The sequence below is a fragment of the Syngnathoides biaculeatus genome, chromosome 12, assembly GCF_019802595.1.
Source record: "Syngnathoides biaculeatus isolate LvHL_M chromosome 12, ASM1980259v1, whole genome shotgun sequence".
Lineage (NCBI taxonomy): Eukaryota > Metazoa > Chordata > Actinopteri > Syngnathiformes > Syngnathidae > Syngnathoides > Syngnathoides biaculeatus.
The window spans coordinates 21,481,907-21,509,193 of record NC_084651.1 but is presented as its reverse complement, the minus strand read 5'-3'; the positions used below and the strand labels follow the sequence as shown (position 1 = coordinate 21,509,193).

At 41.2% G+C, this 27,287-nt stretch overlaps 1 protein-coding gene across 4 annotated transcripts in view; it reads left to right on the top strand.

Moving 5' to 3' along the window:
- The first annotated feature begins 7,331 nt into the window (after nt 1-7,331).
- Nucleotides 7,332-27,287, top strand: part of micu1 (mitochondrial calcium uptake 1) — a 35,431-nt gene continuing 15,475 nt past the window's right edge. The window contains exons 1-4 of one of the 4 annotated variants that reach the window (XM_061837151.1): nt 7,332-7,490; nt 16,506-16,670; nt 21,588-21,771; nt 23,647-23,809. In XM_061837151.1, coding sequence (XP_061693135.1) covers nt 16,507-16,670; nt 21,588-21,771; nt 23,647-23,809 — 511 coding nt within the window. In that variant the 5' untranslated portion in view covers nt 7,332-7,490; nt 16,506. Of the gene's footprint in view, nt 7,491-16,505; nt 16,671-21,587; nt 21,772-23,646; nt 23,810-27,287 lie in introns of those variants that run through there. The other 3 variants (XM_061837152.1, XM_061837155.1, XM_061837153.1) reach the window with 3 other exon arrangements.

Sequence of the window (27,287 nt, the reverse complement as noted above, 5' to 3'; positions counted from 1 at the left end):
TAGGGGTTATTTTAAAGGAAGAGCTGGCTAAGAATGTCTTGGAGGTGAAAAGAGTATCAGATCGAGTGATGAGACTAAAATTTGAAATTGAGGGTGTTATGTATAATGTGGTTAGTGGCTATGCACCACAGGTAGGATGTGACCTAGAGTTGAAAGAGAAATTCTGGAAGGAACTAGATGAAGTAGTTCTGAGCATCCCAGACAGCGAGAGAGTTGTGATTGGTGCAGACTGTAATGGACATATTGGTAAAGGAAACAGGGGCGATGAAGAAGTGATGGGTAAGTACGGCATCCATGAAAGGAACTTTGAAGGGCAGATGGTGGTGGACTTTGCAAAAAGGATGGAGATGGCTGTAGTGAACACTTATTTCCAGAAGAGGGAGGAACATATAGTGACCTACAAGAGCGGAGGTAGAACCACGCAGGTAGATTATATTTTGTGCAGACGATGTAATCTGAAGGAGGTTACTGACTGTAAAGTAGTTGTAGGGGAGAGTGTAGCTCGACAGCATAGGATGGTAGTATGTAGGATGATTCTGGTGGTGGGTAGGAAGATTAAGAAGACAAAGGTAGAGCAGAGAACCATGTGATGGAAGCTGAGAAAGGAAGAATGTTGTGCGGCCTTCCGGAAAGAGGTGAGACAGGGTCTCGATGGACAACCGAAGCTCCCGGAAGACTGGACGACGACAGCCAAGGTGATCAGAGAGACAGGCAGGAGAGTACTTGGTGTGTCATCTGGTAGGAAAGGGGAGAAGGAGACTTGGTGGTGGAACCCCAAAATACAGGGAGTCATACAAGGAAAGAGATTAGCGAAGAAGAAGTGGGATACTGAGAGGACTGAGGAGAGGCGAAAGGAGTACATCGAGATGCGACGTAGGGCAAAGGTAGAGGTGGCAAAGGCTAAACAAGAGGCATATGAAGACATGTACACCAGGTTGGACACGAAAGAAGGAGAAAAGGATCTCTACAGGTTGGCCAGACAGAGGGATAGAGATGGGAAGGATGTGCAGCAGGTAAGGGTGATTAAGGATAGAGATGGAAATGTGTTGACTGGTGCCGGTAGTGTACTAAATAGATGGAAAGAATACTTTGAGAAGTTGATGAATGAAGAAAATGAGAGACAAGGAAGAGTTGAAGAGGCAAGAGTGAAGGACCAGGAAGTGGAAATGATTACTAAGGGGGAAGTCAGAAAGGCACTACAAAGGATGAAAAATGGAAAGGCAGTTGGTCCTGATGACATACCGGTAGAGGTATGGAAGCAATTGGAGAGATGGCTGTGGAGTTTTTGACCAACTTATTCAACAGAATACTAGCGGGCGAAAAGATGCCTGAAGAATGGAGGAAAAGTGTTCTAGTTCCCATTTTTAAGAACAAAGGGGATGTTCAGAGCTGTGGGAACTATAGAGGAATAAAGTTGATGAGCCACACAATGAAGTTATGGGAAAGAGTAGTGGAGGCTAGACTCAGGACAGAAGTAAGTATCTGCGAGCAACAGTATGGTTTCATGCCTAGAAAGAGTACCACAGATGCATTATTTGCCTTGAGGATGCTCGTGGAAAAGTACAGAGAAGGTCAGAAGGAGCTACATTGTGTCTTTGTGGATCTAGAGAAAGCCTATGACAGAGTACCAAGAGAGGAACTGTGGTACTGCATGCGTAAGTCTGGTGTGGCAGAGACGTATGTTAAAATAGTACAGGACATGTATGATGGTAGCAGAACAATGGTGAGGTGTGCCTTAGGTGTGACAGAGGAATTTAAGGTGGAGGTGGGACTGCATCAGGGATCAGCTCTGAGCCCCTTCCTGTTTGCAGTGGTAATGGATAGGCTGACAGATGAGGTTAGACTGGAATCCCCTTGGACCATGATGTTCGCAGATGATATTGTCATATGCAGTGAAAGCAGGGAGCATGCAGAGGAACAATTGGAAAGATGGAGACATGCACTGGAACAAAACATCCATCCATCCATTTTCTGAGCCGTTTATCCTCACAAGGGTCACGGGAGTGCTGGACCCTATCCAGCTAACATCGGGCAGGAAATCAGGTACACCATGAACTGGTTGCAACATGGACATAGACAATAGTTGCACTAAGAATCACACCTAGGGGCAATTTAAGAGTCTCCAATTAATGTATGTTTTTGAGGTGGTGGAGGAAACAGGAGTGCCTGGAGAAAACCTGTCACGTCCCATCGGAACGAGAGTAGGACACAAATGCAGGACTCGGAAGATGCAAGGTAGTTCACGGAGACACGTTTATTATATGCAGAGGTAGGGGATCGAGCAGGCAGTCCGGTGCAGCAGCGGTAGTTGGGACGTTGGGCGAAGAGAGCAGATGAGCGGACAGTCAGGAGTCGGTACACAGGGGAACAATCAACGCAGGCAGAAGTATCAAAGGAGTCAGGCTTACAAGGTTGGTCGGAGAACATGCGAAGGTCGGTACACACGGGTTCGATCAGGGATACCGGAGCACAAGAACGGGACATGAAGATCAACGAACTGGCGCCGGCCAGTTGTCATCGCGGTCATATAAATCCACAGCATAATCAGGCTGCATGAGGCGCAGGTGTGCACCTCCCAATCAGATAGGCTCCAGCACTCCCACAACCCTTGTGAGAATGAATGGCTCAGATAATGGATTGATGGATACTGATTATGATCGTTCAAGTGGATATTTTAGCTGAAAGTACCATGGATTTTTTTTTGTTGCACACCTTTCAGATAACCAGATCATTCAAATGCAGGCATACAGATTGAAAGAGACATGCCAACAGTGCTGCATCTCTTGAGCTGGTGTGGATGGGCTGTTTGTCCCTTACTCAAAGGCACCTCAATGTATTTAGACTATTTAGACTGATAAGAAATTCAGATTCTGTGCAATGTCTAATCACAAAGAAGCAATTTGTCAATTAGATGGATGGCTGTACACGCCTAAATGGGGTCATTATTGCATCAAATGTCAGTTTTGTGAGGTTCTTGTGATTGATTTTCAACATTATTAGAACAGCACTTGAGAAAATGGAGTCAGAACAAATAAATGTATTAGAAAAACAAGAATCTTTGACATAGCATCCATTTGTAATTTATAATACAGTACTTATTTTGATTAAAGGGACAATTTGATACAGAAGCTCAAACTGGAGCACATTTTGGCAGTGCACTGTTACATTTAAAAATGCATTCACTCTTGCTATCCATGTATATCCAAAACCTGCAAAGGATAGGAGTTCAGCTCCATTTTCACTGAGGTTGTCACGACCCATCAGAACGGAGGTACGACTCAAATGCAGTACACGGGAGACACAGAGGTAATTCGGGAAAAACGTTTATTGTTCCATGGTCGGGGATTTGGCAGTTAGTCAGGTGCAGCAGCAGTAGTCAGGGCGTCGGGCGTAGAGAGCAGGTCAGCGGGCAGGCAGGAGTCGGTACACGGGAGATCGATCAAAGGAGGCAGGAGCATCAGAGGAGTCGGGCTTACAGGGTTGGTCAGAGGACAGGCGGAGGTCGGTACACACAGGAATACGATCAGAGATACGGGAGTGCTGGAACGGGGCATGAACCACAACAATCTGGCGCCGGACCAGTCGTCCCCATGGTCCTATATACACAATCAGCCAGCATGAGGCGCAGGTGTGTGCCTCCCAATCAGCGCGATCGCGCGGGCACCCGCGCAGCCAAAACTGGACCGGCAGGATCATGACAGAGGTATTGTATGCCATTGATAAATTTCAATAAATCACCAAAAGGAAGTAGTACAAAATGTGATCTGATTCTATATAACAAAAGCACACTTCTAGCTCCTCAAATTTTTCTGATGGAGAAAAAGATGAGCGCTCTCTGTGATGGATGAAATGAAAAAGAATGTGATGAGCCTCCAGTAATGTTGTTGGTCAAACCGACCCATTTTTAAGTATACCATATATTAAACGTAGAAAAAATATTCTGCTAGCATCAGTTTTATTCTTTACATCTTTTCCTTACATCCATATTCACGAGAGCTTGTCCTGGTTTGAGTAACAGGTGAGCTTGAGACGAACTTTGGGTGAGAAGCAGGGTACACCCTGGACTGGTCACTCATCAAGAGGAAGCTGAAGAACCCACAAAAAAGCCAAATATGCATGAGCACAGAGGGCTGAAGCGAGTCTAAAGAGGCCCTTCTAACATTCTCGAAATAGCTTCACTAAATGGTGACTGAAAAGTGATTAATGGCATTGCTATGTATTCATTTTTACTTTGTTTGCGATTTAATTATCCATCCATTTTCTTTTGCTGCTTATCCTCACAAGAGTCACGGGGAGTGCTGGAGCCTATCCTAGGCGGGGCACACCCTGAACTGGTCGCTAGCCAACCGCAGGGCACATAGAGACAAACAGCGGTCACACTCACAATCACACCTAGAGGCAATTTAGAGTGTCCAATTAATGTTGCATGTTTTTGGGGTGTGGGAGGAAACCGGAGTGCCCGGAGAAAACACATGCAGGCACGGGGAGAACATGCAAACTGCACACAGGCGGGGCTGGGATTGAACCCGGGTTCTCAGAACTGTGAGGACAATGCTTTAATTATCTATTTCTGTATTTATTTTTATGAATAAACATACAACAGTGGGACCAATGAATATAGGAGTGGTTACCCAAAGTGAGACGCAACATGTTATGAACATGCCAGTCGAATATACAGAATCTTGAGACACAACGAGAACAAAGAATGTGTCCAACATGCCACCTCTTGCATTTTAGACTGCAAAAATGAGTTTGTTGGTCTGGCAACAAGCACTGACTCAATCGGGTGAATACAGTACTTTTGTTTCCACCAATGTTTTATCTCATAGATATACAATTACAATATGTGGATCACAATCTTTCTGGCTATCAATTGCATTAGTACATTGCTGTACTGTCAGCTGTGCTCCATCCAGAAAATGGACATGTGATTATATATGACAGAAATATATTCTACACACTCAAAGGAATCCCTGCACCTGGGGTCAAGTGTGACAAAAGCACAGTATCCTTATGGAGCTTTTCTCACATTATGCATCCAGTTCAGCAAGTACACACTTTAGGCAATAGGTGCACACTGCAACGATATATTTTTATGCTAAACCTCTTACAGAAAACGGAATATCGTTTTCAACTTCACCTTTAATAGGTCCCCTATTATAATCCAATTGGCATGTGTAAAATGCTACATAGTCAGGGATATACAGTTAGGCTCATAAATTTATATACCCTAGCAAAATGTCTAACATTCTTGAAAGAAAACGTGAGTAATTTGCAAAACACTTACATTTTTATTTTGAATGGGATTCAAATTAAACTGCAAGGTATTTCAGAATAGCACATTCAATATTCAAAACATAGCGATAAAGAAAATAATGAGATGGCCGTTGTTCATTGAAGGCCATCTACACAAGGTTAAGAAAGCAAATTGGCAAACCTTCAGCAATCACTCACAAATTAGGGTTCAGAACCCCTGCGCAACAGACGTTTCACACGCTGATCCACAAACAAAACAGATTTGAAAAGGTTCCATTTCACTACCAGCATTTCAAGAGAAACTAAATGAAATTTGGCACGTTGGGCAGCTGTAGGGCGTTGGCCTCACAGTTCTGAGGATTGGGGTTCAAATCCTGGCCCCGCATGTGTGGAGTTTGCATGTTCTCCCCATGCCTGCGTGGGTTTTCTCCAGGAACTATGGGTTCCTCCCACATCCCAAAAACATGCAACATTCATTGGAGACTCTAAATGATGACAAATGATAATGATCTAAATTATTTTGATTTTCACTTTTACTTTGTTCATCTGTAACGTTTTTTTTCCTTTTATTCATGTTATTACACTGTCCGTCCTTGAAATCTTATGCTCTTCTCAATTGTATGTCTATACAGAAGATAGTTGCCACCACACGAAAAAAAAACAAACGCGGAAATAATTACCTTTTTTGGGGAGGGTGAAGAGGGGTGAAATGTATTTTTTTATTAATTTCTACATTATAACTTATATATATAACAAATCTATGGTATACCATGAAAAGGATCACGTTATAACGTAGACTATATCATGTTATAAAGTAGCACATATCATGTTATAACATGATAGTGACCCTTTTTTTCTGGTGTGGCAGCAATATGCTTCTGTACAATACGCTTCTGTATGTCTATGCTTCAAAAATATGATGGGTATCTTTGAAAAAAATATGTGGTTAGAATAGTTGTCTATATGTTTTGTAATAACTATACTAACTATAACATAAACTATATTACTAACTATCCATCTATCCATTTTCTTCGCCGCTTACCCTCACAAGCTTCGCAGGAGTACAGGAGCCTTTTCCAGCTGTCATCCGTCAGGAGGCAGGCTACGCCCTGAACTTGTCGCCAGCCAATCGCAGAGCACATTGAGACAAACAGCAGCTCTCACAATCACTCCTCGGGGCAATTTAGAGTGTCCAATTATTGTTGCATGTTTTTAGGATGTGGGAGGAAACCAGAGTGCCTGGAGAAAACCCACACAGGCACGGGGAGAAAATGCAAACTCCACACAGGGAGGGCTGGGATTGAACCCGGGTTCTCAGACCTGTGAGGCCAATGGTTTCCAGCTGCCACTAGTAACAATAAAAAACAAAAAAAACAAAACAAAAAAAAATATATATATATATATTATATATATATATATATATATAAAAAGTTTTTATCATTGTTTCTGGTTAGAATTTTGTCACCAGTACTGTGCATCTGAAAAATATCCTGGTACCATCCATTCATCCATCCAAGATCACAGAACTGCTGGCGCCTGTGTCACATATTGGTCACCAGCCAGTCACAGGACACATATTAACATACAACAATTCACACATAAATTATAAATTCACTGATCGACTATTTAGTCTTCAATTAATCTACCAAGGATGCTTCAGGAAAGTGGGAGTTTACTTGTGTATCCGTGTAGGGACAGGGAGGACATGCAAGCTGTACACAGGGAGGCCGGATTTGAAGTTCGGACCTCAAAACTGTGAGGCTGATGTGCAAACCAGTTGTCCACCATATAACCCATCCTTGTTGCCAATTGTGTAAAAATATTTTTAATTTGTTTATGAAATTGACACAAATATTTTGGGGACTTTTGTACTTCAATGTACTCTAAATGTTATTCTTTAAGTGTTGAATCTGTACTTCTATTTCTAGGTTGTTTGGAACTTACATTCGATTTATTTATTTATGTTAGTATCTGTATCTCAGTATCTTTATCATCACTAAGTAGTTTTGTCACCTCTGGAAAATTATGATAAGTCACGGGCAAGCGTTTGAGTGTGGCCATCACTTCATTGACGCATGAGGTTTGGATGAAGCTCCTCCTTTCTATCCAACGGCTCGCTGGGAACACGGAAGTACGCTCACTGCGCAGCATCTGTTTTCGCTGCATACGTTCCAATTTAAAGACGGCGAGGACATTGTTTGTACCTGCCAGGGAGCGTTTGTGTGGTCATTCACGTAAGTACTCTCGCATGTTCCTCAGTAAAGGGGCCTTCTAACTGAGGAGTGAAACGACACCTCCGATTTATATACCCTGTCTCACGTTATGCAGCTAGCGTTAGCTTGCCGAGTACAATATTCTGCACTCGCTCCACGGCGCTCATACTCAGGTGGAGCTTCGCAATGGTTACTGTTAAAATGCTTTAATCGTTTGCAGGTAGTAGTGATCTGATTCATTTAGACTACCTGGATCCCGTTTAATTTTTTTTTTATATAAATTGTGTACGTTGCTCACAAGTCGAATCTAAAACATCTAGCGCACTTAGTACTTACATTCTTTTGGCTTGACAATTGAATGTGTATTGTCATTGCTACTTATGAGAAGTAATTTAAAAATAACTTGTCATTGTTTAAAATGTTGAATGTGAGATGGTGTTATTGGTTTTAAATAAACAGACCATTTGTTTTCCTGGGGTGTTTGGGTACACTATGGAAATTGTACCCATCCCTTTGTTTTTGAAGCATCGCTCTCTCTCTCTCTCTCTCTCTCTTTTCAAGGCCAGTTTATAGCCAATGTATGTACAGGCATGTGCCACAAAATTAGAATATGGAGGGGAAAGTCCAATTGACCCCTCGTACAGGGCAATTAACCACGCCTCCTGGAGTGACGTCACGCTCGTGCGCTGAAGTAAGACAAACAATTCGTAAAAATGGCAAATACAATACAATACATTCTTAACTGAGAGAGACGCCATGCTTCTGATTTCATTCAATCATTCACACGTAGCAATGTTATGCTAGCGAAGAACGTCTCATTCATTTATACGAGACGTGTATTTAAAATCAAATTTAGGGCATATCTTCGTGCAAACACAGTCTGGTTAAGCTTCGGCCGCGAGCCAGCAAGAAAGCGACACGTTTGTGCAGTCCGATCATCGCTAAATATCGCTCAACATAGAATAAGTGTGTCAATCGTTCACACGCAGCAGTGTTATGCTAGCAAAGAACTTCGAATTCATTTATACAAGACATGTATTGAAAATCAAATATAGGGCATAGCTTCGTGCAAACATATCTGTTCCGGTTGATATTAGATGGATTTAGTTGATGCGGTCTTCCACAAAGTTTGATCCATCGAAGGCATTTTTCATACTGGGTCTTCGGTTTTGGAAAGGGTACGAATCGAACCCCACCAACTAGCCTTTCAGGATACCTGTCATCACTATTACAAAGTCCGTGACTACACCTCTTAACCATATTTTTTGTTAAATAACCCAAATACGCGATAAAACGCTAACAAAACCTATACTGGACCATGCAATGTTGTCTGAGAAAATGGCGGGAGCAAAAACGGGCTTTGGTTTATGCAGATCTCCAGCCTCGGATTGGTCAGTGACGCGGATTGACCCCTCCTGAAGTGACGTCATGCCACGTGCGCTGACGTCAGACAAACAATTAGCAAAAATATCGGCGCAGCAAGAAAAGAATAGAGCGAAACTGTCCGATTTACCGGCTGATTTCTCACTCGCATTCTTAGCTAACAGTGAAATTTCGTTGAAAAGCAGACACCAGGGCTTCAAGTATTTCAGCGAGGGGTATTTCAATGGTATTTACATGCATATCGACGGAGAAACTATTGATATTAGCGTGAGATCTTTCCGGAGTCAGAGGAAGACCGAGAAGCCACATAATATAATATATTATAACCCAAAGACGAATTCGTCATTGACAGTTTCCTATTTTCGTGTTACATATCACACTTGTGTGCAGAATCTGTATATGTATCTGTATAGCCGTTTGTGAACCGCCGTATGAAGGAAAAGAAGGCGAGGCTTGATTTACGAGTTGTTTCTCGTTTTTTTTGTGTAACGTCACGCGCTCCCCTCAATAATTATTCTTGAATTAGTGCCGAACCTACGTAAGTCCCGACCGAGTACGACAATCACTACTTTAGTGTCCTCAAACATCCTTCCTTCATCTTGGTGTCTCGGTGCACGTCGAAGGCTTTTAGGACTGCTAGTCCGGTTTAGCTTAGCTCACCGCCGAACAGAGACACGTTTGTGCAGTCAGATCATCGCAAAATATCGCTCAACACAGATCAAGTGTTTCAATCATTCAAACGTAGCTATATTATGCAAGCGAAGAACTGCTCATTCATTTATATGAGACATGTATTGAAAATCAAATATAGGGCATACCTTCGTGCTAACACAGTCCGGTTTACCGTAGCCGCGAACAAAGGGACATGTTTGTGCAGTCAGATCATCGCAAAATATCGCTCAACACAGATCAAGTGTGTCAATCATTCACACGTAGCTATGTTAATGCAAGCGAAGAACTGCTAATTCATTTATATGAGACATGTATTGAAAATCAAATATAGGACTTACCTTCGTGCAAACATATCTGTTCCGGTTGATGGATTCAGTTGATCATGCGGTATTCCACCAAGTTTTATCCATCAAAGACATTTTTCGTACTCAGTCTTCTGTTCCAGTTGATTTTAGATGGATTCAGTTGATGATGCGGTCTTCCACAAAGTTTGATCCATCAAAGACATTTTTCGTACTCAGTCTTCTGTTCCAGTTGATTTTAGATGGATTCAGTTGATGATGCGGTCTTCCACAAAGTTTGATCTATCAAAGACATTTTTCGTACTGGGTCTTCAGTTTTGGAAAGGGTACGAATTGAACTCCACCAACTAGCCTTTCAGGATACCTGTCGTCACTATTATAAAGTCCGTGACTACACCTCTTAACCATATCTATTGTTAAAGAACCCAAATACGCGATAAAACGCCAACAGAAGCTGTACTGGACCATCCAGCGTTGTCAGAGAAAACTGCGGGTCCAAAAAAGGGGGCGTGGTTTATGGAGAGCTCTGGCCTCTGATTGGTCAGTGACGTGGATTGCGCAATTTCTACGGCGGGGTCAATTATGTGGAATGGTGGATCAGCTGGTAAAGCGTTGGCCTCACAGTTCTGAGGTTTCAGGTTCGATCCCGGACCCGCCTGTGTGGAGTTTGCATGTTCTCCCCGTGCCTGCGTGGGTTTCCTCCCACATTACAAAAACATGCAACATTAATTAAACTCTAAATTGCCCCGAGGTGTGATTGTGAGCGCGTCTGTTTGTCTCAATGTGCCCAGCGATTGGCTGGGAACCAATTCAGGATGTACCCTGCCTCCTGCCCACTGACAGCTGGGATAGGCTCCAGCACTCCCCGCGACCCTCATGAGGATAAGCGGCAAAGAAAATGGATGGAAGTCCAATTATTTAAATTTTTTTTTCAAAAAGTTGTATGTTATAATGGTTCACTACACACAAAGTGAAATACTTCAAACCTTTTTTTCCCCAATTTTGATGATTATGGCAGAAAGACAAAGATATAAACGCGTCTCTTTTGCCACGGAAGCTCTTTTCGAAAAGGAGAACACCACACAACCGAGTGAAGTTACCGGGGCAATATTACACTATTGGTTCAAGCCCTCGGGACAATATTACACTATTGTTTTGAGCCATATTCAGATGATATGAAATCACAGCCAAACCGCGTCCCCGTCTGATCCACTTCCGCAGCGAATATGAGCCATCGCGGCTCATCGCAGCTGGCCGGTGTGGCTTATGATGGAGCCGAGCAGTGCTGCTTTAGAGGGTTGTTCATAGACGCCGCAGTACGTGATGAATAACACAGTCGAGCTGGGGCGCGTTACTGCGCGCACGCAGCTGAGTGAGGCATTCTCGGCTGGGTTCTTCAGAGCCGCCCCTGTCCGCAAAGCCAGACGCGCAGCCTCCGCAGAAGCCGTGACCGCCGAACGCGGCGCCTCAGCCAGTGTGGCTGATTTTCGGCGCTGTGCTGGCATATAAGGGAACCGAGCTGTGCTGCTTTTAGGGGGATGTTCATAGCTGCCGCAGTACTCGATGAACACCGTCAAGCCGGGGCACATTACTGCGTGCACGTGGCTTAGTGAGGCATTCTTGGCTGGGTTCTTCAGATTCGCCGCCATCCACACAGCAGCCCAACACTGTCCGACGCGCACATCGACATATTTCATACGCGGATCTTTTGTTATGTTATTAGAGACCGATTACGTGGTCCGCCCCAAACTATTATTTTTTTTTTTAGTAGCTGTATACACACCTACCTGTTATTTGGAACCCACGAAGCTCTCGTCCTCTGCACCCGTGCAATCCATTTTTCACAACGAACCGGGTCTCTTGCAAACTTCTGAAGGGTAAATCCATTCTCCCGAGTGTTCAAGCAATGTCCAGCAATGCAATGAGCCGGCATTTTGGGTCACACAAAAGAACAACGAGCTACCTTCTGGAGGTAAAACTAATGGAAACAAATGAGTCCACTTGGGGGCGCTGCTGTCCTTCACTTCCTGCTTTTTCTCAAAAACAAATCCCTCGAGAGGATTTTCATGGTGGGAGTTACAAAAAGCTGTATACGTCAAAAACATATTTTGTGGTGAAAAAACGCATGGGCCCATATTGGCTGACGTTTTTTCATTAATAACATACTAAAAATTATCATTTTCATGACAGTAGCCCTTTAAGCAAATAATGAAAGTACAATCAAAGTAAAATAGTCTTCAATACCCTCCATAAGGAGAAAATTTCTCAAAAACAAATTGCGAAACGTGTCGGATTCTCACAGAGCACTGTTTTAAAATACATTTAACTGTTTTAAGAAGAAGGGAAAATGTGACTGGAAAAGGTCCACAAGTGATAGGGATGACAGCAACCTTGAGAAAATTGTCAAGCATTGGCAATTCATAAATCTGAGTGTGCTTCATAAGGAGTGGACTGAGGATGGTGCCAATGCATCAAGAACCACGGCATACAGATGTCTGTCTGACATATCTCAAGCCAATCCTGAACAGAAAACATCAGAAGACTCTGAGCTGGGTTAAAGAGGAAAAAGTACTGGTCTTTTGCCGAGTTGTCCCAGTCCTCTTCAAAGATGAAAGTAAATTTTGAATTTCATTTGGAAATCAACGTCCCAGAGAGTCTGGAGGAAAACTGTAGAAGCACAAAAGTGAAGCTGCTTCAAGTCCAGTGTGCAATTTCCACAGGGGAGACATGTCATTCACTGGTGTAGGTCCATTGTCTTTTATCAAGTCCACGGTCAATGCAGCAGTCTACCAGGAAATTTTAGAGCACTTCATGCGTATTATGGTGTATTATGTCACCAACCATGCTCATTGGAATGTTTAGAAATTTAGACAGGGGCTTGAAACCAATGCTATCGTTATGTTTTGCAATAATTATTTTGTGATGGTCTTGAGGCAACTTTCTGCTCTTACCCATCATGTGATGTGTTGACTCACACCTTGGTAATGAGGCCTTTTTATAGGCCATCAATTATGACTGAGCAAGCTGATATTCATTTCCACTGACAAGGGGCTGGATTTCTATTTGTTGATCAATTTTAGATCAAGTCTTGGCTTTCAATGTGTTTTGCACTTTCATGTGTGCAGTACTTTTTCCGTGTCGCTTCACATGTTTACACAACTTAATTTCTGAACTTATTTGTTCTCCTTTATTTGTATATATGGCACTTGGGTTGTTACCAACATCTGGTGAAATTTTCCGGTCGGTGGCACCTTTGGAAATACATTTGTTGAAAAAAATTGTGATGTCAAGTACTTATTTCAGTCACTGTATGAGCTGTGTCGTCCTTAGTATGTGACGTCACGTGACTAAGAAAGCGTAACTGTTATTGGCTGGGTGTTCGGTTCTGACCTAAAATAACCCTGCCTGGTGGCACAGACGGTGAATTTCAGACAGCGAATTGTAGCCAGTTGAATTATTAACATTGAAAAGGTACACTGAAATACAGCAATTGAAAATGTGATCTTTACATTTCAAATTCAAATCCTGTTTTCTGTGGCATTTCAAATTCAAATCCTGGTGGCACTTATTTACTTCCATAGTATGGTAGAGTTTCCACTCAACATCTGGTTAACCAGCGTGAAAGGATGGAGTGACCACCCTGGGAGTAGAAAACCTGACAGTAGGTTTTGTGGCTGTGCAACCAGCTAACATTTTTGGGAGTAATGAATGCAGGAGTGAAATTTTTAAATGTGAGTATCTAAGAGACAGTATTCATTTCAGTGTTGTGCCAGCTGGAGATTATTTAACTTTGAGTCAGGAGCTGACCGTCAGTAGCCACGGGGATGAGTGAGCAGCTGCTTCTCCTTCTGCTGCAGAAGGCACAAGTGAGTGAAGACTGATATCTAAGAAACGCGGAAGTACACAGACTACTTATGTTAGCACCAGCTGAAATTTGACTGTTTAGGTCCTGCCGTTAGTGGGTCGTTTTTAGTTAGATGTAAGTTCTTATTTTTAGTTATTAGGGTGAGGATTTTTTTTTTCTTCAAAATCCAGACAAATTTGTTCGTGACCATATAAAGTATCTTCAACCCTGGAGTTTCTTCTCCACTGTGTTAAAGGAGGACTTTGTCCAAAATTCATATGTACAATAAACCGTCAAATCTGAAGAAATATTAGTATTGCATATATTTTGGACATGAATTGGAAAAAAAATAATTAAAGAACATTTTTAAAATCCACGCATCTGGATATGTGCCAACTTTCCCAGCCAGACGCGGAAGAAATGTCCTTGACACCGGCCCGTGACGTTGGCGTTGCTTAGCATTACAGACCTTTCGTTCTAGCTAGGCCAAGATGTCAACGTGTTGTGTACCAAATTGCAACAAAACTGAGAAAACGCACCCAAATTTGTTATTCTTTAACCTCTCGTGGGGTCACTCTCACAGGATAAAGCTGTGGCTATCACAATTGAGGCATGTTCATCAGCTGAGGAAATTTGCATGCATCTAACCATTAGTGGTTATTAGCCGCCAAACTTGTAGCCTCATGCCGGTACTGTATAAGCAACAACATACTTTATGAGGCGGCATGGATGCGCAGCTATAACTCATTGGCCTCACAGTGTGCCGGTCTAAGCAACAAGGTGCTTAAAGAGGAGGCACTGTGGCACAGCTGTAAAGCATTGGCCTCACAGTTGTGAGGACCCGGGTTCAAACCTGGACCTCCCTGTGTGGAGTCTGCATGGGTGTACCCTTCCCCCTGCCCATTGACAGCTGGGATAGTCTCTAGCACTCCCACGACCCTCATGCGGATAAGGGGATAAGAAAATTGATGGATGGATATATACGTGTAATCACGTTAGGGAAGTCCCCCTTTTTTTTTTTTTGCATTTTTTGCTCCAGATATAAATAAACTATTAGATAGTCCTATGCCGTACTTAGAAAATAAGATCACATTTTTTATCAACTTTGGACAAAGCCCATAGCATTCATATTGCTCACATAGCATTCCAAGACCGTTAAAAATGTGTACTCACTGATTTTCCTCTGGATGTACAAGTGGTCCTTTCATCAAACTGTCATGGATCATAAGTAAATTGATATGTAACACGTCTTCGTTCAAACAAACAACTTTATCTATCTGAGGAAGTTATGTAAACATGTGTGATCCAAGTTCATTCCGATACGCTCCATTTTTTTTTTCCCGACCTTTTCAAACTCACGACAACACTGACATTCCGCCACAGTTGGCATTAAATCACAAAGAACATAAACACCAGTCTTTCGAAACGACCCTGTCTGGAAGATCTCCAAGGTCCATGTTATGTGATTGTTGTGCTCCTTCATCAGCGTCAAGCCCCCTCTCCAACATGTCAAGTTCCGCCTCTGTGTATTCTTGCTCAAACGCATAGGCTTGAACATTGTACATGATGTTATTTTGGTTTTATTTGTTTGTAATTATTTTTCCCAAAAATCGGCCACAAAATGCCAGATAGTAGACATTATCTGTTCAGTGAAACGTATCCATGAGTAATGCAGGGTCAGAACAGGAAGCACCGCAAGCGTGGCAAACGCTGATTGGCTGTCAGTTTTCCAGCCGGGGTCACTGGAATGTTTAAGGGAGAGAGAAATTTCGATAATACTTTTTGTTTCTTGGCGAAATCTTTTTGTCATTAAAAGAAACACTGAACTCTCAATAAGTAACTTAATGCATGCTTCCATTCCAATTATTTTCGACAAAGTGCTCCTTTAACTCCCATCAGAATGCCAAATGGAAAATTGCTTGTAATACTTTGGAATCTTATCAGAATCAATCACAATTTGCATTGATGTTGGTCACATCCCATCACAAAGACAGTTTGGTCCCTGCATGGTTGGGAAATACATGCCATTTTGAAGATGATTATTGTGCTATAATGGTATGTTGGAGAATATTTATGGAAAAGTGAGCTCCTGTGTTTAGCAATGTGAGAAGCCCTCAAACCTGTTTGTGCTTGACTGGGCCTACCGTAAAAAAGGTGTGACTGGCTTCTAACTTGTTGACTTGAGAACTATTTCTGTCATGGCTGTTAAAAGAAATAGGAACTAGGAACTTCATATTTTCTGACTTAGAATTAATTAATTTCCAGCTCCGTAGACTGTCAAAGTAAAAATGGACAGCCCTCAATTAGCTGTGCGGACAAAAGAGAAATTCTTGGAAAGAAGTTTGTTTTGAGAAATCTTTTTAGGTCAGCAACTTTTATTTTGGTGATCTGGCTGTAATTTAGTCTTTCAGCATCTGTTCCATCCACATGGTGTATCTGAATACATTATTGGACCCTTAAATAATTCATGTTTTCAGTTTGACAGTCATTGCTAACAGATTGACATTTGGCATCATGCTTCATTTGGGTGCTCTCTTGTGCTTCATATTTGACAATGAATACACAAGGGACCTTCGCATGGTTAATTGCCAATGAACTTGACAGTTCCATTGGTGGTTAGTGCTCATTTTTTTTTTTTTAAAAACAATTCATTTTATTTTTCAGCAAAGTCATGATGGCTATCCCTGAAGACCAGTTGGGAGCTATAGTTTATCACTATGGTATATTATCTGCAGTAGTCATCACAAAAGCAGAGGACTACTGTTATGATTATGAGGGTAAAATATAATTTTTACTTTAATACAAGTGTATTTACAGTCACCTTCTTCTACACAGAATGTTCCGCTTACGTGCACTTCCCGCTGTATGGGTTGGCGTGGCACACTTGTCCCGACGCTGTCACATTGGGTCAGCGCGAGCGTCTGGTCGAAGGAAGCTGATGTTGGCAGCTCTGGTCGGCGTAACTGGTGTCTCTGCTAGTGCCGGACTGCTTTGGAAAAGGTAGGACTGAAAATTAGATTAATGAATGTGTGTGGGGAGGAGGGTGTGGGGTGGGGGAACTTGCACAAAATCAAAAATGTTTGGCCAATAAATACATTCCCATTATTATTAGGCATGATAAGGGATAGCCATGATTGGGAGACACAAATGCTATACTTTTTAAAGGGCCATTGACACTTAAAACAGAATTTTTAGTATGTTGTTAACCAAAAAAAAAAAATTAGCCGGAATGGACCCATTTTTGTTCACAGCACGCCAGAATGTTGCCGCATATGGATCTCCCGCCATGAAAATTCTCTCGAGGCATTTGTATTGGAGAACAACCAGGCAGTGACGTTTTTTGCAGATGCCTACAGTGACAGGTTCAGGTGTTTATACCTGTTTTACCGTTGAGAAATTAGCAGTTTTTTCTGCGTGTTATCCAAAATGCCGACTCGTTGTATTGCTGGATTTTGCTCAAACACTCGGAGGATGGATTCACTATTCACATGATTCCAAAAGACCCGGTTTGTCGTGAAAAATGGATTGCACAGGTGTAAAGGACAAGAGCTTTGTGTGTTCCAAATGACAGGTAGGTATGTATAGAGATATTAAAAAAGAAGTAACTTTTCACCGGTAAGTGTGTTTAAGTTTAACCTTCATAATTAATTATAATTATGAATGTGGAAAATATATTATTAAGGTCTGTAACTCCTATTACATATGTATGTGTCAATGTATCTTTTAAACCATCCTGGGGATGCTGAAAATGTTTAGATTGTTTATGTCAAGTATATAGATTTATCACATCGTTTTCCATAACAATGTGTGTATTGTTTACCATGCTTTTTGCCCTTACCGGAAGTCAGAGCCTGTTGACCATTACAGAACCAGTGTTGGATGCAGAGTGCAGTCTAGTTTTTATTCTACGCCATTGAGAGGAACACTGAAATTAAAGTGTGCGCTTTTGCATACCAAGCATTTGTTTTTGTTTTTTTCCCCAGAACATTGCAATGGACGGTACTAAAGTAGTGTTTTCATTCATGAACAATTTGTTCAAACAAGCAAGCACATTTTTGAGTGAATGTACTAAATTGAAGCATTCATGAACTGATTCGTTCCTTTCTCAGTTTGAGTTCAGCTACGAGACTGTGGCGTTCGAGAAACTTCCTTGCAGAAATTTCCTCTCGTGGGGTGGTAACAGTTCAGTGTGTCGGGTACCTCATGGGAGTCTTTGGTTTTGCTGCACCGCAGCTATGAAACTTTGTCAAAATTGTCTTTACGTGAAAAAGGACTATGGTGGTTTATATATAAAAAAAAAAAAATAAAAGGTACATTGCCCTATATGTGGCAAATCAGCTGAATGTGCGGACCCATGCTGAAAGTATCTATGTAGAGTATCCTTCGCTGCCTGGCTGTTGGCCAGTGGCGATTCTCGGTTAATTGTCATCCTATGCAAGACCTCCGGGTGGTGCCACCGAGACCTCTACGGTCATCATCATTGCTAATGGAAGTTTGGGTTGGCAGACCCCAGTCGTACCCCTTTGGCACGAATTGGATAGTACTAACATTAAAATATTTAATAACCATTAAGCACAGGTATACAGTACAGTATGCAAGGTATGTAATAATATACATGGTCTAAACGAATGCCCATCGCTACAGATTTGTCTACCAACCGAACTGAGACAAATAAAATGTAAAGCACATTCAAAAAGACCCAAAAGTTGTCATAACATGAACATTAAAAAAAACACATTTTATTTGTACAGGAAATATGTAGTTAATATTACATAAGTCTCCAAATGGACAAGTTCATCCAATGAGGTCGGTGAATTTGAGGAGTGTGAAGAATACCAAGCAACTCCCTCTTGTGCTCATTTGAGAGCCAGACAAAAAATTGAACGTGGAGTCCTGCCTATACAAGTCACTCACATTTGAGAAATGTACGGGTGTGGTCAGTCATGCTCACAGATATAGTTACGGGTGTGGTCCACCAGTCATGCCCGCAGATAAAGTTGCGGGTGTGATTAGGGATGGAATCTCAAGACCTTAAAATAACTAAATAAATTACTGCATTAATACAACATAACTGTAAATTAAAAATAAAATAAACAAATACATAACTAATATAGAAAAAACATTTCAAACTCAGAAATTTTAATTTCCAATTTCAACCGATATTATCAGAACATGATATAAAATGGTATTTAAAATTTTTCATCAATAACAATTCTTGATCTGACAAAGTTTATCTGAAGAAAAGTTAAATGCACTGGCCTGTCAATGAATAAACACGAACGGTCTATACCCGCAATGTTTTGAAATTGCTGAAAGTTTACTTCAACATAATCTGCATTAGTGGCAACAAGCTAGCGATACATTGGAACACGCATTCCTGTCGGAAATCATGATGTATTGTTATAATCTATCGTAATTTATGGGGGTATCTATTGTCAATCCATTGATGAAAGCTCGCAGTAGATCATCTGTATCTTCCAAAAGCATGTAGAGGGGAAAAGTTTTCTACTTCAAGATAACGCGTTCCCCGGGGAAATGACTGTTAGAACTTAGATCAAGTGAATATAAATCACAATCTTATACATATTATAGTCAGCTTGGGGTCCACGCGCGCTATGCCGTGGCTGCCGTAAATAGGAGGTCGGCTTGCGAGAACACGCCTGTATGTGCGTGAGCTTGACATATTGCCACACCTGAATCAAGCAATGAGGTGGATGTCTTTTTTTTGGGGGGGGGGGCACCGTTACATGATCAACCAAAACTGCCTCGCGATTGACGCATTGAGCACCCCTAGTGTAACTGAATTTCCTTGACATGGCTCATTATGCTGATGACTTTCAACGTAAATGCACTCGCAGTACATGAAGCAGTTCGGAACATGGTTTTGGCATCACTTCCGGACATGCTCAGTATGGTTAACTTGCATTTCCTGTTTCTAGGTGAAGAGTGATTGTTTAGGAGCAGGCTTGTTTAGTAAACAACATTTATAAAATAAACACGTGAATTAATGTCAAGACTACACAAAATAAGCGAGATCTTTCAGTAGCTATTTTTTCTACTCCCAATAAATTTTATGCACGTGATTTTTCGTCTTCGACTGTGCAGATTTAAGAGCACGAAAGGGTGCGCTCGTCAAATGTGAGTGACCAACTATGAACTATAAATTTGAAAGGTCGCTTCCAGCTTTGTTTAATTTTATTGCCGTAAAACTGAATTATTGCTTGCAGAATATCTTTACCAATGCATGTTGAAAGCTAAATGATGCTCCCACACATTTTTAAGGTTAATGTTATGTTGCCTCCGATATTTCAAATACAGAATTTAGCTTTTTGTGCATTGTATTGTCTCTGCTTTCATCCTCGATCAGGCTGTACCAAGGTGGGATTTTAACATTAAACACCATCTCATCATGTACTTTCTACTTTGGCTTCAGACCAGACCTTTTTTATTCAACAAAGAGAAAATCTTGTCCAGTTTTACCACTTTTTCTTCTATTATTCACATACCCCGACATTCATTAAAGCAACAGCATTTCTTTTTTTTTTTTTACTTTTACCATTATTATCGAGAGTAGACACAAGCAGCATGCTCTACATAGCCCAGACTGTGTGGATGGACAGTGTTTGTAATTATGAGTGTACCCCTTTAATAGTCGAAGGGGGGGCGGAGTCAGGTAAAGATCAGCAGACCATGTGCTTTGTGTTATTAAAAAAAAGAAAAAAAATGTCAGACTGTGGTTCACTGCGCTGGATTGGTTCTCATGTGCGCTGAGAATGTGATTGTGATTGAATGTGCTGAGAACTACTCGTAAAAAATTTTAATAGCGTGATTTTTCGTGCTCGACTGTCCAGATTTTGAGCGCGAAAGTGCGCGAGCACGCTCGTCAAATGTGAGTGACTGCTATATGGTATATTTACTTTAGAGATGGGCATACCATTTCAGTTTGAATACTTGTATGTATTCAAAAAATATTTTGCACAGCACAATTATACTTTTTGAGCAAAGAGCAGACCCAATGTCACTTGGGGTCAAATTGAAGTATGCATATTTATTACACCGCATATTCTTTAAGTATCAATGGCCAATGTCTCCTGCAATTTGCAATAGTTCTCACAGCTAGCTTGCTCTCCTCTTCATCAATTCACGAGCCACTAATCTCGTTTTGCTTGTCATGCCGAACGGCGGTGGGACTAGCTCGAAGCAGTGCTGTACTTAGCTAGTCATTTGGGGGCACCAAGCCAAGCACAGTCATCATGGCCTTGGTCTCGATCCTTCTGGAGGATTATTAAATGTGAATCAGTTAAAGACTAATTAACATTTAACATAGTTTACCATTTAAGCCGCTTTTATACTCACATCTTGGTGATGAAAAATGTCACTCGTGTCAGACCAAAATTTGTGTATTTGTGTTGCTCTCCCTTGCTAAGGAGACTGGTGTTTAAGACAAAGCTGTAAATAGGGTGTTCAACTGCTGACATGAGGACCCAGTGGCAATACCGTAACTGTCCTGCAAAAATCAGGATGACAGATGGGTGTTTGAGACCTTTTCTATGCTCAAATTCCAGCGATTGTTCTGTTTGTATAAATAAACCAAAATTTTACCCATGCCACACCAGTCTCAGGTGATCATTATTATTCCAATGTCTATCATGAAATAAATACATTGGTCCGGGAGTTGGCTATGTTTAAGAGGTTAGCATTTGAAAGAGACAATATAGTATGTTTATCTTAACTTTGACACCAATGCGTTCTCATCAACATAATCCATCATATAAAGTAATACCCGACAAGCTGAAAGGAAAAGATGAAGAATACAACTATGCTGGCAACATACAAATACATATTTAACCACCAGATGGCACACTGATTTCCAACAGGTTTTCATCCGGTTCCATTGTTTCTGTTGTTGAAAACCAGAGCCTATGCTGATGCAGGCCCATCAGTCCGACATTCCCAGCCACAAGATGGGGAAGATTTTGTGAGAGCTTCTGACTCTGAGTCAGAGAAATCAGTGGAAACCAGCAGTAGTGATGACGAGGCCAAGAATGAAAGTGGCGAAGGGAAAAAAAAGAAACAACGCTCTGGATTCCGTGACCGCAAGGTAATCAATAAATACCCAGTTCTACCCATCAGCCACGCTTTTGTTCAATTCATTTCGAGAACAGTTCAACAAAAGCCTTGTAGCAATCAATATTCAATATGCTCTAGCTATGGTGTTTTGATTTAATGATAATAGTTTAGCAGTAACAAGTATGCATTTGTCATCAAAAACAACAGGGCTGTTAATTAGTGAGCGGGTGACAACAGAAGATTAAGTAGTCCTCTCTTTACTGTTTGTTGATTGCTAGAACGTCAGATTTATGGCTACAATGTATGATTTATGGCTAAAATTATGAAATTATACAAATAGTCTTTGATTCTGCTGAAATATCAGTGATCATCTTTTTGGGAATTACGCTTTCATTTTTTAAACAGCAGATTGCCCAGAAAGGTGTTTTTGCAACTTTAGGCTTGTCTCAGGAGGGGTCGCCACAGCAAGTAGTATCATGTCAAATAGCTTTGACAGCTTGCTCATTTTTTCAAAATGAAACATTTAAGTAATTGTGAAAGGTGTGTGTATGAGATACATTGCAAAACTTAGCAAATGATTGATGCTCATCCATCCATCCATCCATCCATCCATTTTCTATGCTGCCTGTGTTCACTAGAGTAGCAAGTATGCTGGAGCCTATCCCAGCAAACTGCAGGCAGGGGGCAAGGTTCACCCTGAACTGGTTGCCAGCCAATCAGAGGGCACAAATAAACAAACAACCAATCACAAATGCTACAATAAGAGGATTTGTAGATCATTTCACATTTTTTTTCTTCAAGGTCAAAAGTTTACATACACAAAAGGTACCATGTCTTTAAAGAACATGGGGAAGCCCAGATGATGATCTCATTGGTTTGGAAGCTCCTGATGTGTGAGTTAATTGACGTCACACCTGAGGGTGCATTTCAGGCCACACCTCAAACTCTGCTTCCTTGTTTGAAATCAGGGGATAATCAAAAGAAATCACCCAGGAAAACAGAGGGAATTGTGGAGCTCCATAAGTATAAACCTCTAGATGTAAAGGGTTATCATGAAATAAAAGCTGGAATTCTGAACCTTAGTCTCATTTATCTTTTGAACTGAAACCCACATGTTATGAGTATACAACAAAATCAAAGGAATTGGTAAACTTGCCTTTGCAATACTTTGTTAGGGGACTGTAGCTGATTTTTCTTGGATTTTACCTTATAGCCTAAATAATGAGTCCGACAGAGAACACTCCTGATTCTCAATCATTGGGAATGAGTTTTTTTAACCCCCTCACTCACACCCAGTTTTTCCTTGGACCTTGCTTCTTCCTTCTCAATGTCTTCAGAATGTTTGTTAATAGTGTAAAACCAGCACAGAGCTATGTATTCATTGTTTTTCATCTGTATTCATCAATGTCTTATTTGATTAATCACAGTTGGTTACAACGTGAGAGTCAAATCGTAACATTGTTTTTTTTCCAGAACGTTTGAATAGTCCAGTTATCATTCAGTGTCATGTAGAATAAATAAGATGCCTGTTTCCCTGATTAGCTACTTCATTGTCAAATGCTCTTAAATGTTGCTCCTATTTGAACCATTCTGTAGAAAGGCAGCTGGCTATTTTAAAACCGACATTAATAAGACTAATGACTGTAACAGACTTACCATTTCTCAGCGGAGTGTTGTATTTGTCATAGTTGGGATTTATGTGTACAGGCTTTCAGATCACATCACTTATATTTTTATGTTTTCGGATTGAGACCCTATAAATAAGCCAAAATAATCAAATATTACTCTGCATTTAAACCTGGTTGCTGATGCAATTTATTATTATTATTTTTTTTTTAAAGCAACTAACTTTATCTCAATTGTGCCCTTGCATGACCTATTGAGAGCCATTTATTGTGTTCGGCAGGTAATGGAGTACGAGAACAGGATACGGGCCTACTCAACCCCAGACAAGATTTTCCGCTACTTTGCCACGTTGAAGATTATCGGTGAGCATGGAGATGCCGAGGTTTATATGACGCCCCAGGACTTCATACGCTCCATCACACCAAATGAGAAGCAGCCAGAGAGTGAGTCATTTTTTCCATCATCACAGTTTTGTTTTGTTTTTAAATAAAAAAAGAAATTAGCCCAATTATGACCTTTTTAGATATGCCTTTATTGCCTGTTGTTCCTGGTAATTTCTCTTCCCCCTGGGTTTGGCTTTGTACTATATTCTGGGGGGGAACAATTGTGTGCAGAGTGGGGCTTCAAAATACTGGTGGTCTGCTCTTGTCATTTATAGCTTAAAAATATGACGCTGGTGTCACAGTACATGAATGCAGCTGGTTTTATATGTTAATTTCTTCAAACTGCAGCTGTTTGTCATTCAAAATAGAAAGCAACACATTCTGCCTTTTGCGCCATTCTGCTCCCAACAAAGGTTAAGCACTTATTTAGCTATACTATTACTCTACATACTATGCCGTGCAAAAGTGTTGGGCCCCTTCTCAAATTCTTGTATTTTTCTATAGTGTCACCACTTTAAACATCAAACAAATGTATCAAAACAGTCCAAATGAAATTGAAATGTTGTTTTTAAATAATACTATTTATTAAGGGAGGTGGATTCAAAATTACCTTGCCCTGTGTAGAAAAAGGCATGCCCTAAATCTAACAACTGGTTTGGCCAGGCATCTTTAACAACAACTAAACCAAGCGTTTTCTGAAACTGGCAATGAGTCTTTCACATTTCTGTGGTGATATTATGGCCCACTCTTCTGTGCAGAATTAATGTAATTCAGCAAAAATTGAGGGCTTTTGAGCATGAGTGACCTTTTTAAGGTCTTTCCACTGCATTTCAATTGGATTTAAGTCCAGACTTTGACTAAGCTACTCTAAAACTTTCATAGTTTTTTTTTAAAGCCATTCAGAAGTAAACTTGCTGGTGTGTTTAGGATCGTTACTCTGCCGCAAAAACACAAGTGTGCTTCATCTCGAGCTCACTGAGGGCTCAACATTTTCCACAAGGATTTTCTGTTAAAGACCAGATTTCAAGGGTCCATCAATTTCCAGGTCCTGAAGGGGTAAATCAGCCCAAGACATTACCACCACCATGTTTGACTCTTGGCACGTTGTTGATTTTATGAACAGCTGCACCATATTTATGTCAGATGTAATGAGACATAGACTGTCATGGACGGCTGCGCTGTAAGTGCAGATCCCAAAATAGACTGAAGAACCAAGGTCCAAAAAACAATTTCACTTCAATGAAAGGAGCCTGCCATGGAGGGACGCACTAAACAAAAAGGAACTCACCACCAGTGAGCTTCAAAAAACGGATAACATAGGGCGACATGACAAAAAGTTGGTGTGGCAAAAAATATCTCCCTAGAGTAACTACATTGAGAGTATTCGGCCCCCCTGAACTTTTCAACCTTTCAAACATGAAGATATGAGATTAATATTTCTTCTCAAGAATCAACAACAAGTGGGACGAGTGTGAAGTGGAATGAAATTTATTGGATATTTTAAACTTTTTTAACAAATATCTAAAAAGTGGGGTGTGCAATATTATCCAGCCCCCTTGCATTAATACTTTGTAGCGCCACCTTTTACTGCAATTACAGTTGCAAGTCGCTTGGGGTATGTCTCTCTCAGTTTTGCACATTGAGAGTCTGAAATTCTTGCCCATTCTTCCTCGCAAAACAGCTCGACCTCAGTGAGGTTGGATGGAGAGCTTTTGTGAACAGCAGTCTTCAGCTCTGTCCACAGATTATCGATTGGATTCAGGTCGTTTTGCATCGTTGCCAAAAAGTTCGATTTTGGTTTCATCTGACCAGAGCGCCTTCTTCCACATGTTTGGTGTCTCCCAAGTGACTTGTGGCAAACTTTAAATGAGACTTTTTATGGATATCTTTGAGAAACGTCTTTCTTCTTCCCACTCTTCCATAAAGGCCAGATTTGTGCAGTGTACGACTGATTGTTGTCCTATGGACAGACTCTCCCACCATAGCTGTAGATCTCTGCAGTTCATCCAGAGTGATCAAGGGCCTCTTGGTGAAAGTTTAGAGGGACAGCCGAGTCTTGATAGATTTGCAGTGGTCTGATACTCCTTCCATTTCAATATGATTGCTTGCAGAGTGCTCCTTTGAGATGTTTAAAGCTTTGGAAATCTTTTTGTATCCAAATCCAGCTTTAAACTTCTCCACAACAGTATCTCGGACCTGCTAGGTGTGTTCCTTGGTCTTCATGATGCTCTCTGCAGTTTAAACAGAACCGTGAGACTATCACAGAGCAGGTGCATTTATACGAAGACTTGATTACACACAGGTGGATTCCATTTATCATCATCAGTCAACAATGGATCATTCAGAGATCCTCACTGAACTTCTGGAGTGAGTTTGCTGCACTGAAAGTAAAGGGGCCGAATAATATTGCACGCCCCAATTTTCCGTTTTTTATTTGCCAAAAAAAAGTTTAAAATATCCAATAAACTTCGTTTAACTTCATGATTGTGTCCCACTTGTTGTTGATTCTTGACAAAAAAGGAAAATTTTATATCTTTATGTTTGGAGCAAAAATGTGGCGAAAGGTTGAAAAGTTCAAGGGGGCCGAATACTTTCACAAGGCACTGTAAGTTCAAACAGAAGAGAAACGTCTTCGGCGACCACAGGGCAGAGACTGCTGAATGTTCCGACACCCGCACACTTTCACTGAGGCCCCTAAGTAGGCTGCTGATTACAATTCGCAACAGGCGCATAGCTGATGTCAACACCCACCATTGCTCATCCTGACACTGCAACACAAAGATAAAACAGCTGATAAACAGGGCCATAACGCACAGTTTCCAAAAAGTTCAACCTTCATTTTGTCAGCCCATATAATAATCTCCCAAAAGTCTTGGGAATCATTCACTTTTTTTTTTTTTGCAAAAAGGAAGACAAGCCTTATGTTATTTTCTTTCTTAGTGGTTTTCGCTTTGAATCTCTTGCCATTGGTGCCATTTTTCCCGAGTCTCTTCCTTATCATCGTCATGAACACTCAACTAAGGGTAATTGACCCCTCCGTAAAGGGCACTTAACCACGCCTCCTGAAGTTACGTCACCCCACGTGTGCTAACCTCAGACAAACAATTAGCAAAAATGGCGGCGCAGCAAGAAAAGACTAGAGCGAAACAGTCCGATTTACCAGCTGATTTCTCACTCGCATTCTTAGCTAACAGTGAAATATTGTTGAAAAGCAGACAGCAGGGCTTCAAGTATTTCAGCGAGGGGTATTTCAATGGTATTTACATGCATATCGACGGAGAAACCATTGATATTAGCGCGAGATCTTTCCGGAGTCAGAGGAAGACCGAGAACCCACATAATATAATATATTATAACCCAAAGACGAATTCGTCATTGACAGTTTCCTATTTTCGTGATACCGATTACACTTGTGTGCAGAATCTGTATGTGTATCTGTATAACCGTTTGTGAACCCCCGTATGAAGGAAAAGAAGGCGAGGCTTGATTTATGAGTTGTTTCTCTCGTTTTTTTTTTTTTGTGTAACGTCACGCGCTC